The 13,849-nt window shown below is 40.9% G+C and overlaps 1 protein-coding gene across 1 annotated transcript in view; it reads right to left on the bottom strand.

The window, feature by feature from the left end:
* dmrt3a (doublesex and mab-3 related transcription factor 3a) overlaps positions 1-12,286 on the bottom strand; it is a 35,483-nt gene extending 23,197 nt beyond the window's left edge. The window contains exon 1 of the mRNA XM_029763901.1: positions 11,686-12,286. Within this exon, the coding sequence (XP_029619761.1) occupies positions 11,686-12,057 (372 nt within the window). The 5' untranslated portion in view covers positions 12,058-12,286. The remainder of the gene's footprint in view (positions 1-11,685) is intronic.
* Positions 12,287-13,849: the final 1,563 nt, after the last annotated feature.

The raw sequence follows: 13,849 nt of genomic DNA, 5'->3' as shown, positions 1-13,849 counted from the left end.
CCCTGGTGTTGCAAACACCATGCTCTACCAACTGAGCTACAGGGAAGGCTGTGCGGCCCCCCAAAGAAATGCCACCCCACACCATGACTGACCCACCGCCAAACCGGTCATGCTGGAGGATGTTGCAGGCAGCAGAACGTTCTCCACAGCGTCTCCAGACTGTCACGTCTGTCACCTGCTTAGTGTGAACCTGCTTTCATCTGTGAAGAGCACAGGGCGCCAGTGGCGAATTTGCCAATCTTGGTGTTCTCTGGCAAATGCCAAACGTCCTGCACGGTGTTGGGCTGTAAGCACAACCCCCACCTGTGGACGTCGGGCCCTCATACCACCCTCATGGAGTCTGTTTCTGACCGTTTGAGCAGACACATGCACATTTGTGGCCTGCTGGAGGTCATTTTGCAGGGCTCTGGCAGTGCTCCTCCTGCTCCTCCTTGCACAAAGGCGGAGGTAGCGGTCCTGCTGCTGGGTTGTTGTCCGCCTATGGCCTCCTCCACGTCTCCTGATGTACTGGCCTGTCTCCTAGTAGCGCCTCTATGCTCTGGACACTACGCTGACAGACACAGCAAACCTTCTTGCCACGGCTCGCAAGAATGTGCCATCCTGGATGAGTTGCACTACCTGAGCCACTTGTGTGGGTTGTAGACTCCGTCTCATGCTACCACTAGAGTGAAAGCACCGCCAGCATTCAAAAGTGACCAAAACATCAGCCAGGAAGCAAAGGAACTGAGAAGTGGTCTGTGGACACCACTGCAGAACCACTCCGTTATTGGGGGTGTCTTGCTAATTGCCTATAATTTCCACCTGTTGTCTATTCCATTTGCACAACAGCATGTGAAATGTATTGTCAATCAGTGTTGCTTCCTAAGTGGACAGTTTGATTTCACAGAAGTGTGATTGACTTGGAGTTACATTGTGTTGTTTAAGTGTTCCCTTTATTTTTTTGAGCAGTATACATCAAATCTATAAAATGCAATTTGAAGCGATATAAATCAATAACTAATTCACTGTTTGTCACAGAAACATCAAACTAGGTATGATTTATTCTAGAAATGTCACGGGTGTCGTTGGGTAGAGATGACCAAAACGCAGCAGGAATGTGGATGCTCATCTTGAATATTTATTAAACACAGAGAGCAAGGAAAAAAATAATAAAATGAAGAACGACAAAAGACAGTTTAACAGGCTATACTCACAACAGCAGTGCTAAAGACAACTACCCACAAAATCCCCAGGTGAAAACAAGCATCTAATATATGACTCCCAATCAGGAACAACGACGTACAGCTGTTCCTGATCGGGAGCCACACAAACCACACAGAAATAGACAGACTAGAAAACCATAGAAAACCAACACTAGAACATATACTCAAACCCCAGACTACATAAACCAAACACCCCTTTAATAACACACACAACCCCAACCATACAAAACAAACACCCTTCTGCCACGTCCTGACCAAATTATAATACAATACTCCCTCTGCTGGTCAGGACGTGACAAGAAATGTCTAGCATACTTTTACAACCTTTGTTTTGAGGAGAAATTCCAGTTTTTATTTGATATAAATACATAACATATATAAAATGCAATTTAAAGCTATGTAAATCAATAACATTTTCACTAATTATGACATAATCGTCAAACTAGGTATGATTTATTCTATAAATGTCTAGTATACTTTTAAAATCTGTCTTTAACCTTTCTATCTCTGTCCAGTGTCTGTGTTCTTTTGCCCATCTTAATATTTTCTTTTTATTGGCCAGTCTGAGATATGACTTTTTCTTTGCAACTCTGCCTAGAAGGCCATCATCCCGGAGTTGCCTCTTCATTGTTGACATTGAGACAGGTGTTTTGCGGGTACTATTTAATGACGCTGCCTGTTGAGGACTTGTGAGGCATCTGTTTCTCAAACTAGACACTCTAATGTACTTGTCCTCTTGCTCAGTTGTGCACCGGGGCCTCCCACTCCTTTTTCTATTCTGGTTAGAGCCAGTTTGCTCTGTTCTGTGAAGGGAGTAGTACACAGCATTTTACGAGATCTTCAGTTTCTTGGCAATTTCTCGCATGGAATAGCCTTCATTTCTCAGAAAAAGAATAGACTGACGAGTTTCAGAAGAAAGCTCTTTGTTTATGGCCATTTTGAGCCTGTAATCGAACCCACAAATGCTGATGCTCCAGATACTCAACTAGTCTAAAGAAGGCCAGTTTTATTGCTTCTTTGATCAGAACAACAGTTTTCAGCTGTGCTAACATCATTGAAAAAGGGTTTTCTAATGATCAATTAGCCTTTTAGAATGATAAACTTGGATTAGCTAACACAACGTGCCATTGGAACACAGGAGTGATGGTTGCTGATAATGGGCCTCTGTGCGCCTATGTAGATATTTCATAAAAAATCTGCTGTTTCAAGCTACAATAGTCATTTACAACATTAACAATTTCTACACTGTATTTCTGATCAATTTGATGCTATGTTAATGGCCAAAAAAATTGCTTTTCTTTCAAAAAGAAGGAATTTTCTAAGTGACCCCAAACTTTTGAACAGTACTGTATGTTATTCTTAGTTTTCCTTATCTCCACTGTGGAATGTCCATGTTGATCCTCTTAGTTGTCTTGGTCCTCTTGATCCATCCACTTGTCTTCTTTGTTAGTCAGGCCTGACCCCTACACCCCGTAGTTTTTCCTGTAATCTAATTTAATCTGACTGAAGATGCAGAAGTTTATGCCAGGCCCCTTCTAATAGGGTATAACAGACTGGTTAGAACTTTGAAAAAACACCCTCTAAACGGACTACATGCCCTCTATCAAATCAAAACTGGAACTTGTATTTAAAACAAAGGGTGTAAAAGTATGCTAGACATTTATAGAATAAATCATACCTAGTTTGATGTTTCTGTGACAAACGGTGAATTAGTTATTGATTTATACCGCTTTAAATGGCATTTTATAGATTTTATGTATTTCTATCAAGTCAAAACTGGGATTTCTACTCAAAGCAGGTGGTAAAAGTATGCTAGACATTTCTAAAATAATGAATAATTATGATTCTGTGACAAACGGTGAATTTTTTATTGATTTTTACATTTTTAAATGGCTTTTGGTGAATGTCTGATGAATGTCTGTTGAATGTCTGATGAATGTCTGTTGAATGTCTGTTGAATGTCTGATAAATGTCTGATGAATGTCTGTTGAATGTCTGATGAATGTCTGATGAAAGTCTGTTGAATGTCTGATGAATGTCTGTTGAATGTCTGTTGAATGTCTGATGAATGTCTGACGAATGTCTGTTGAATGTCTGGTGAATGTCTGTTGAATGTCTGATGAATGCCTGATGAATGTCTGTTGAATGTCTGGTGAATGTCTGTTGAATGTCTGTTGAATTGTTGATGAATGTCTGATGAATGTCTGAATCTGTGAATATAAAACCAACTTTACCTCGGTGCTAGCTAGCTAGACCAGCTAGAGATATTACTTAGATAGGCCTATTCCCTGTCTCTGAGTTCATGAAAAATGGTTGCTAGCTAGCTAGCTAGTTGGCAAGGTTATAACTATTGCTTTTATTGTGTTTCAGTTGCTGTATGATTTTTAGCCTAATCATATCTATGAGTTAGCTACCTAGTCTCAGTCTGGATACAGACACAGTTACTTTAGGTAGATAACGCTAGCTAGCTACATAGAGATTTGATGTTCATCCCAGTTTAGGCATTCCATTTTGACTCTCCGCTTAAACGTTTTCGTCTTTGTCCCCCAGATAGTAAATGCAGCATGACCCCGAGGGTGCTTCTCCTACCACCAGTGCACATACTGTCCTTCAGAATGTATTCATACCCCTTGACTAATTTCGCATTTTGTTGTGTTGCAGCCTGAATTCCAAATGGATAAAAAAATAATAATCTCACCAATCTACACACAATACCCCATGATTACAAAATAAAAACATGTATTTGTTTATTTTTTTAATGAAAAAAATGTTTTGAAAATGAAATACAGAAATAAGCATCTACATAAGTATTCAAAGTCCTGAGTCAATACTTTCTGGGTAACTGTAAGAGCTTTCCACACCTGGATTGTACAACATTTGCACATTATTACCAAGTCAACATCGGGACTGGGACGATGGTTCCGAGACAGAGTCAATACCGAGACCAGAAAAATGTGAGTCCAATTCAAGACCATGTTAGTAATTGTGTCAAATCAGCACCATAATAAAAGTAGAAAATGTCCAGTATTTCTATGTTCATATTTCAGAACAACATATGGATTCTGCAGACATTCAGAATGGTGATCCACTCTATAAATTGTCACTAACCCAAACAGGTGTATAATAGTTAAAAATACAAAATATGTTACAGCTTTTCCCTACCAGTAAATCAAGAACATTCTGTAACACTTTACTTGATATCCAGTGTCATAACAAGGTCATAATGGGTCATAACAGCTGACTTAACTTGTCATAACCTGTCATAATATTGTCATAACCCTGTCATGACCGATATATTTACACCTTTCATTTGAAAGTTTGTATCTTAAATCCTTTGTTGTTGTTATAATGAATTCTTTACAGTCATATTTTTTTCATCAATTATGACCATCATGATCATATCAGCCAGATAGGCCCTTATGTCAGTCCTCAGTCACGAAGAGGGTGTCTTGTCCTGCTCCTGAAATCTGCTCCTGCATTCATCCCAGTCATCAGAAACAGAGCATTGGGGCAATAACAATGTTAATTTAATCTGGTCAATAAAAAAAATAAAACAATATTTTAAAAAGCGTTTGACACGCTTATGTAGGTGTCATAACCAGACATAAAATAACGCAATATATGTCACAACAGGTCTAAATATGTGTTATGATAGTGTTATGACCATATTATAAAAGTTATGACAAGTTATGTCAGCTGTTATGAAATGTTATGACATGGTTATAACTGGACTGTGTCATAACGTCATAATTCTCATTAAAAGCCAGTCTAAGAAGAGGTAGATCTGTTCTATGTGTTATAGATCTGTCATTCCCATTGAAAGCCAGTCTAAGAAGAGGTAGATCTGTTCTATGTGCACTATTTCTATGCTTGCCTGTTCTTAAATGTTTAGTTTTTTTCCATCTTTTACTTTGGGTTTTGTACACCAGCTTCAAACAGCTGAAAATACTATATTTTTGGTTTTCTAAAATATATTTCACAGTGGTTTAGATCGTACAACGATTCTCGACACTATCCTTGCTTGTTTTGTCATAGAAACTGAAATGAACTATTAGAGTTTTTGCAACCAGGAAATGGCTATTTCTGCATGGTGCACCTTTAAACCAAAGCAAAGGACAGTAGGTAACTAAGATTACGAGAAAGGAAGGAAGCCCATGTTTCAATAGTCAATGAGATATTAATATGTCATGTAAGGAGTGTGGATTCACACAGTTCCTCCATAATCTCTGGCATGCTCACGGTTCATCCATAATCTCTGGCATGCTCACGGTTCATCCATAATCTCTGGCATGCTCAAGGTTCATCCATAATCTCTGGCATGCTCACGGTTCATCCATAATCTCTGGCATGCTCACGGTTCATCCATAATCTCTGGCATGCTCACGGTTCATCCATAATCTCTGGCATGCTCACAGTTCCTCCATAATCTCTGGCATGCTCACGGTTCCTCCATAATCTCTGGCATGCTCACGGTTCCTCCATAATCTCTGGCATGCTCACGGTTCATCCATAATCTCTGGCATGCTCACGGTTCATCCATAATCTCTGGCATGCTCATGGTTCATCCATAATCTCTGGCATGCTCACAGTTCATCCATAATCTCTGGCATGCTCACGGTTCCTCCATAATCTCTGGCATGCTCACGGTTCATCCATAATCTCTGGCAAGCTCACGGTTCCTCTATAATCTCTGGCATGCTCACGGTTCCTCCATAATCTCTGGCATGCTCACGGTTCCTCCATAATCTCTGGCATGCTCACGGTTCCTCCATAATCTCTGGCATGCTCACGGTTCCTCTATAATCTCTGGCATGCTCACGGTTCCTCCATAATCTCTGGCATGCTCACGGTTCATCCATAATCTCTGGCATGCTCACGGTTCCTCCATAATCTCTGGCATGCTCACGGTTCATCCATAATCTCTGGCATGCTCACGGTTCATCCATAATCTCTGGCATGCTCACGGTTCATCCATAATCTCTGGCATGCTCACGGTTCCTCCATAATCTCTGGCATGCTCACGGTTCCTCCATAATCTCTGGCATGCTCACAGTTCATCCATAATCTCTGGCATGCTCACGGTTCTTCCATAATCTCTGGCATGCTCACGGTTCATCCATAATCTCTGGCATGCTCACGGTTCATCCATAATCTCTGGCATGCTCATGTGAGAGAGGGAACAGCTGGCTTTAGTCTACTTAATATCCTCTCCCCACCCACCCCGACCAGAAACAATTAGCTGGTGAGATGTCTCCTTTCTCTACCACATAGGTGTCAAACTCATTCCACAGAGGGCAGAGTGTCTGTAGGTTTTTGTTCCTCCCTTGTACTTGATTGATGAATTTCGGTCACTAATTAGTAAGGAACTCCCCAAACCTGGTTGTCCAGGGCTTCATTGAAAGGAAAAAACAAAAATCTGCAGACACTAGGCCCTCCATGGAATGAGTTTGACACTCTACCATATCTTGAGCACCCCCTCTGCCGGCATGGGCAATAAGCAGACCAGAGCGGCCACGGCCTGAAACATTAGGGAGTGGGATATCTCGGTTTCTCTACCTTATCTGACTGTAATTCAGTTTTTTTTTTTAACTCCGCTGGTCTCGGCTGGTCTTGGGGAGAAATTACGAGTCCTCATTGTTTGAGACTGAGTCAGAGTCAAGGCCAAGTAAAAATGTATCCAACACCAAGCTAAGTAACCTCAACTCCATGATGTACGATGTATTTGAGCAGTGACTAGTGTGTGCGGCCTGTAGCTTTGACGTCGATGGAGTTGAGCAGTGACTAGTGTGTGCGGCCTGTAGCTTTGACGTCGGTGGAGTTGAGCAGTGACTAGTGTGGGCGGCCTGTAGCTTTGACGTCGGTGGAGTTGAGCAGTGACTAGTGTGGGCGGCCTGTAGCTTTGACGTCGGTGGAGTTGAGCAGTGACTAGTGTGGGCGGATGACATATGGCTGTCTGAAATAAAACAGGCCATTGAGGAGAACGATGACACCTTTTCCAATGTGGCATCAATCAACCTTCCAACAATTGCCTGCCTTTTTGAAGAGGCAGCAGGTATCTATGAAAGACATTTACCTGTTGCCTTTTTGAGAAAAACAACGACTGGGTGAAACAACTGCACTCTATAGGGGACTGAGTGGCGCAGCAGTCTAAGGCACTGCATAGCAGTGCTAGAGGCGTCACTACAGACCCGGGTTCGATCCCGGGCTGTATCACTCATATCTCCCTCACTAGCTTTAAGCACCAGCTCACAGATCACTGCACCTTTACATAGCCCATCCCCATACTGTTATTTTATTTATCTTGCTCCTTTGCACCCCAGAATCTCTACTTGCACACTCATCTTCTGCACATCTACCACTCCAGTGTTAAATTAGTATATTGTAATTATTTAGCCACTATGGCCTATTCATTGCCTTACTTCCCTTATCCTACCTCATTTGCACACACTGTATAATAGACCTTTTCTATTGTATTATTGACTGTATGTTTGTTTTACTCCATGTGTATCTCTGTGTTGTTGTTTGTGTCACACTGCTTTGCTTTATCTTGGCCAGGTCGCAGTTGTAAATGATAACTTGTTCTCAACTGGCCTACCTGGTTAAATAAAGGTCAAATAAAAAAAATAAAAAAATAACATCCGGCTGTGATCGGGAGTCCCATAGAACGGCGTTGTCCGGGTTACGGGAGGGTTTTTCCAGGGTAGGCGGTCCCTGTAAATAACAATTAGTTCTTATCTGACTTACCTAGTTAAATAAAGGTTAAATAAAATTGCAAATACTGTTACTATTTGATTCACATGCTACTTCACAATATCATATTGGAACTATACTGTAAAAATAACTAATCAAAATATATTTTTAGACCTGCCAACAGCTAGATGCCGTGGCGGAACCTCGGGACAGCGTTGGGGAAACATGTCGGCAGCTATGTCTGGAGACGGTGTTTTTACGATGTAGGCCATTACTTGGATCCTACAACGCTGCACAGCTCGTTGTGTTTCTCAAAGAAATTGAGCAGACCTGTGTGGGACAACGTCAGGTTCCACCATGCAGAGATGATTCAGACGTGGTTTGGGCCCATCCCCATCCCCGAACATTTACCTGTCCCCATACTCTCCTTTCCTCAACCTTATTGAGACATTATTTCAGCAGGCCATGAATGAGGTATGCGACGACATCAATGCGGCCTAATGTCAAGCGTGGATACGACATGACAAAATATTTTTCCCGCGGTGCATAGACTGCGAGGACATTCACTCTTGATGTGGATGAAAATGTATGTCCAAATGCTCAAGACAGGCTTGATGCAAATTAATGCGTCCTAATCGTTATATTTTATTTTCATTAATTTCATTTGTTTGATTTAATTTCTTACATTTGATTACTGACAGCACACAGTGCTGTGTTGCAATAATGTCTGAAAAATGAATGTTTTTTTTGTTGTTGACATGCATGATTGTAGAGGATGTCCTCATTGATCATACTTTTGATTACACATTGGATAGATTATGGAAATTATAGATTGTCTGTCCATGTTGTTGGGTAATGTAAGTGTATTTCCTAATGTGATTTACAGTACTGCAGCATGTTACTTTCAGCTCTTCTAAGGACGATTTGAAAACGTATCTTGAAACAGCTTTGCTACTGGATTAACAGGTAGTTAAAACGACTAAATTGAAAGATATTATGTTGTGTTTTGGCGTTTAAACCAATGTTGTCTTTACATTTCACAATAAACGTATATTTTGAATCAATGGATGTGTGGTGAGAGATGTTTACAATCCAAATAAATACACAATGACAGGTTTTAGATGGACTGGCTGCGTTACAAGTGGGACCAGTTTGAAGTTTTGTACTAAGAGTTGTGAAAATGTACCACATACTTGTGAAAATAATACCAAAGCGATTTTTTTTTTAAATGTAGGAAAAACTACGTATTTCAGCACCAAATAAATAGCTCGCATTTACACATGACATTATCCTATTCTTTGTGCTGAAATATTAATTTTATGTGTCGTCGGAGCTCCAGTCCGCCCACACTAATCACAGATCAACTCCATCCTACATCATGGAGTTGAGTTTGGACGGTTATCAAGACCGAAACACTCAATATGTGGTCTGGGGACCGGACGCAGTACTACAACACTGTAATACTGTAAACCATGCACAGTGTCTGGACTCAACCCAATGCAGATTAAGGTCTTGCATACAGAAGTGTGTGTGTGTGTGTGTACAAATGTAATGTGTGTCTTGATTATTGTTTGTATACTCATATTCTATAATCTTCAGGCTGGATAAATATGTCTGAAAATCTCCGCCAGGCGACACAAACAACCCGGGACTCGAACCCTGCATTCTGATTCTCCGGGACATTCGCCTCTATTCCCCGGCCTTCACCATCGGGAATGGGCAGGCTCTGGAGCAAAATACATTCAGGCTCTGGAAAATAATACATTCAGGCTCTGGAGAAAAATACATTCAGGCTCTGGAGCAAAATACATTCAGGCTCTGGAGCAAAATACATTCAGGCTCTGGAGCAAAATACATTCAGGCTCTGGAGCAAAATACATTCAGGCTCTGGAGCAAAATACATTCAAGCTCTGGAGAAAAATACATTCAGGCTCTGGAGCAAAATACATTCAGGCTCTGGAGAAAAATACATTCAGGCTCTGGAGCAAAATACATTCTGTTCCGTTGTTGTTGTCTTACATGGATACTTGTTAGAGGAGTATAGGATAAAATATGTACTTTTCTTCAGCCCCTTTCCTCAGCTGGTAGGGCTGCTGTGATTTTCTAACGGTGCGTTGTGCTTCTAAAGTTTGGGTTTATGTGTGTCCCTTGTTTATCTTTTGCATGACTTCATTTTGTAGTTGAAATTAATATCTGAAAATAAACATTTTGTATTTTATCTACAATTTTCATGATTGGCCATATGTCATTTTAAGAATTTCATAGAATCTTGTAACGTTGTGACATTGATTGTAAATGTTAGAAGTATTTTTACCTTTATAAAAATAGCAGATTATTAAATAGAGAGAAGGTAGAAAAAACAGCAATAAAGTAAGAAATGGCCTACTGCTCGGTCAAAAATACATGAATAACAATAACCCAGCTAAAGAGTAAAAGCAACCCTCTGCTGGGTGAAAATAATCACCTTTTTGGGTCAATCTGGTAACCCAACGTGTTGGATCAAAATACCCCAGCGGTGGGTATATATTATAGGGACGCAGCGCAGGGTTTGAGAAATTACACAAATTGGGTCATAATTGACCCGGTATTTTTTAGAGGGGTTCTAATATCTATGAATACAAAATATGAGGGCAGTAATACTGTATTTTACAAACACATAGCATTCATTCCTCATTTGTTTTAAAAACACACAAATACGAAAAAATTGGTGGATATAGCGTTGTGGAAATAAACAATGTGTATGAATGTGTCTCTGTAAGGTCAGGCCACCGGAGACATTGCCCCTGGGTTTAACACCCGTAACATGCTTTGGTTTGTGAGGTACAATATCACGTCTGTATTCATTTCATTTCTCAAACCAATTTAACAGCCGTATAAACATTATATTAAGCTACACACAATAAAAAGAAAGGTGATCGCCTTCATGTAGTGACGCTTGCTGTTTTAGAAAGTTAAATAGCTTGAATATCTATGATAAAGAAATTGCCTACAACTTTAAAGAAATAATTTCAATAAAAGGCTATTCTTGTTTATTTTAATTTTGAGTCTAATGCAATGCGTTTTGCAATGTTGCCATTAGCCGCAGTTTACAGCCAATAGCCTAAATGTAGACTACCCATGTTTAACTAAATGTAGGCTACCCATGTTTAACTAAATGTAGACTACCCATGTTTAACTAAATGTAGGCTACCCATGTTTAACTAAATGTAGACTACCCATGTTTAACTAAATGTAGGCTACCTATGTTTAACTAAATGTAGGCTACCCATGTTTAACTTAATGTAGGCTACCCATGTTTAACTAAATGTAGGCTACCCATGTTTAACTAAATGTAGGCTACCCATGTTTAACTAAATGTAGGCTACCCATGTTTAACTAAATGTAGACTACCCATGTTTAACTAAATGTAGGCTACCCATGTTTAACTAAATGTAGACTACCCATGTTTAACTAAATGTAGACTACCCATGTTTAACTAAATGTAGACTACCCATGTTTAACTAAATGTAGACTACCCATGTTTAACTAAATGTAGACTACCCATGTTTAACTAAATGTAGACTACCCATGTTTAACTAAATTGTCCAAATGTCGGCTCTTTCTCAGGTATAGGTTTTGTTGTAACTTTATAAAATACAGCAGGTTTGAGATATATTTTTGTAATGATTTATATACATATATATATATGAATACAAGTTCATAAATCAAACCTATAGGCTTTATAAAAGCGTATTATGAATGTTATTATTTTGATTATTATTACTATTATCATCATCTTACCCTGCATGTTGGCAGTCTGTTTCGAGGTCCATAGGAGGTCCATTCCTCCAGAACGGGGCGGCAGGCCCTGGTTCCCCTCGCCGGGTCCAGGCACCGTGATGCCGGGCAGAGATCTCAGAGACTCCGGGATGAGGCTCTCCAGACTCTCGTTGGCCTGCTGTCTACGAAGCGCCACCTGCGCTGCCATGACCCGCTGCCTCTCGATGATCAGGATGCATTTCTCACAGGTGCAGTCCTTGAAGCGGCAGTATCGCTTGTGGCCCTTCAGCCAGGACAGGACGCCGTGGTTCCGGCACCGAGCGCACTTGGGGGTCCTCTGGAGCGGCGCTCGGGCCTGGGTCACTGGGCCCCCCATGTACAGGTAGGGCGATCCGTAGCCATTCATTTCTCACACCGTTAGTCAGCCAGCCAGCCAGTCAGTCAGTCAGCCAGTCAGTCAAACACACTCTCACTACTTCACCTCCTCAAAGTGATGGAGGCGCCAGGCTTAGTAGAGTTGTCAGACAGAAGGGAGAGATCAAGTCCTGTCGCTGTTCGCTACACGCTGTCCTGTCTGCATGATAGGAGGTGCTGGTTGGATCCACCTCTACCTCTCCTGTCCCCCTGGCAATAAAGACACACGTGCATCAGCCTCCACCTGACACGCACTTATGGAGGCGAGTAACTAAATACTGTCGCGCATCACTGGCACCCGCTCAACGAATCCTTGGGGAGAGAGAGAGAGGTAGATGTTCCGTGGTTTCGCAGACTCTAGCGGGACAATGAATGCCACACACTTAATTAAACGTTTACATTGAACGGTTACTCGTATGGAAGAATGAATTCTAGAGTTCATAAATCAGAAGGCGACGTGCTGAAGGCCTATAGAATAAGCCTTATTTAACCTAAGTGCAATAAAGCGATGCAGCCCAGAAGGCAGTTATGTCAGTCTGTTGGGACTGTAGGCTACAGGGCATTGACAAAACACACAGCAACAGGACTGAGACATTAAGGATTGTCCGCTTGTCTGGGGCAATAGTCGGACAACCAGAATATAGATTACAGTGGTCCAAATGGAGAAGTTAAAACAAATCACAATATCAAACAATTACTACGATCAGAACTGGATCAGGCACGGCGTTGCCGCAGCGCACAGCAGGGCAATGCACGGTTGACACTGAGTAAATTGTCTATATTCCTATTCGCTATAATCTATTTCAATTAATATGTTATATTTACACAAAGCAAGAGAATGATGTAGACAGAGCTTAAAGCCTCAGCAAAGCAGCGCAAAATATCTCAGCAAGTTTTAAGTTGTTTTTAAATAACCCCAAAACATGGGAGACGTAAGGTAATAATGAGAGATAGAAGAAACAACAGCAAAATATAAAAATCAGATGATACATTGGAACGAACCTAACAGTTGAGCAAAGCATTATAAGACAGAAATGATTCATGCGAGGCTAGAACAAATCCTTGCCATAGCGAACCAAACGACCAAATGCCTCATCCTACTAACTGAAATATCATAAAAGCAATAAGATAAGTTAAAGTTATAAAGAGTATTTTCTAAACTTTTCAAATAAAGTGTTTAATGTCTTAAAGTTTGCAGCTCTTAAATGGGAATAATTCTGAAAGTCGGAGTCCATGCCATTCTTAATTCACAGATTTATTTTAAATGACAAATATTTTAGGCCACAACACGTGAAATGGAGCAAACAGTACCAAGATGGGAAAATCTAATGAGGAGTCAGAAGAAAACTGAGTCTACAGCGGAGGGAAGCTGAGGAAAGAAATGCGTAGTTGGCCTCGGGCTATTTCGATAGTATTCCAGAAATGTGCAACGTACCTACAGCACATATATAGTAGCCTGGGCCTAATAAGAGAGAAGGAAAACATGGGATCAGTTTATAGTGATTCAGTTCTGAGGACAGGAGAGTTGCTCTGCAGCCCATGATGATTTACAGCCCATCACAAGACGCACAGCCTGCGAAGCTCGTTAACTGTCAATCGCTCCATCTGCACGCTTCGCCACACACAGACACACAGATAGCCAGATAGACCTATACTACTACAGATAGACCTAGCCTAGTACAGATAGACCTAGCCTACTGCAGATAGACCTAGCCTACTACAGATAGACCTAGCCTACTACAGATAGACCTATACTACAGATAGACCTAGCCTAATACAGATAG

Source organism: Salmo trutta, chromosome 9 (genome assembly GCF_901001165.1).
Source record: "Salmo trutta chromosome 9, fSalTru1.1, whole genome shotgun sequence".
Lineage (NCBI taxonomy): Eukaryota > Metazoa > Chordata > Actinopteri > Salmoniformes > Salmonidae > Salmo > Salmo trutta.
The sequence above is the reverse complement of the archived record's forward strand: the minus strand, read 5'-3'. Positions and strand labels throughout refer to the sequence as shown.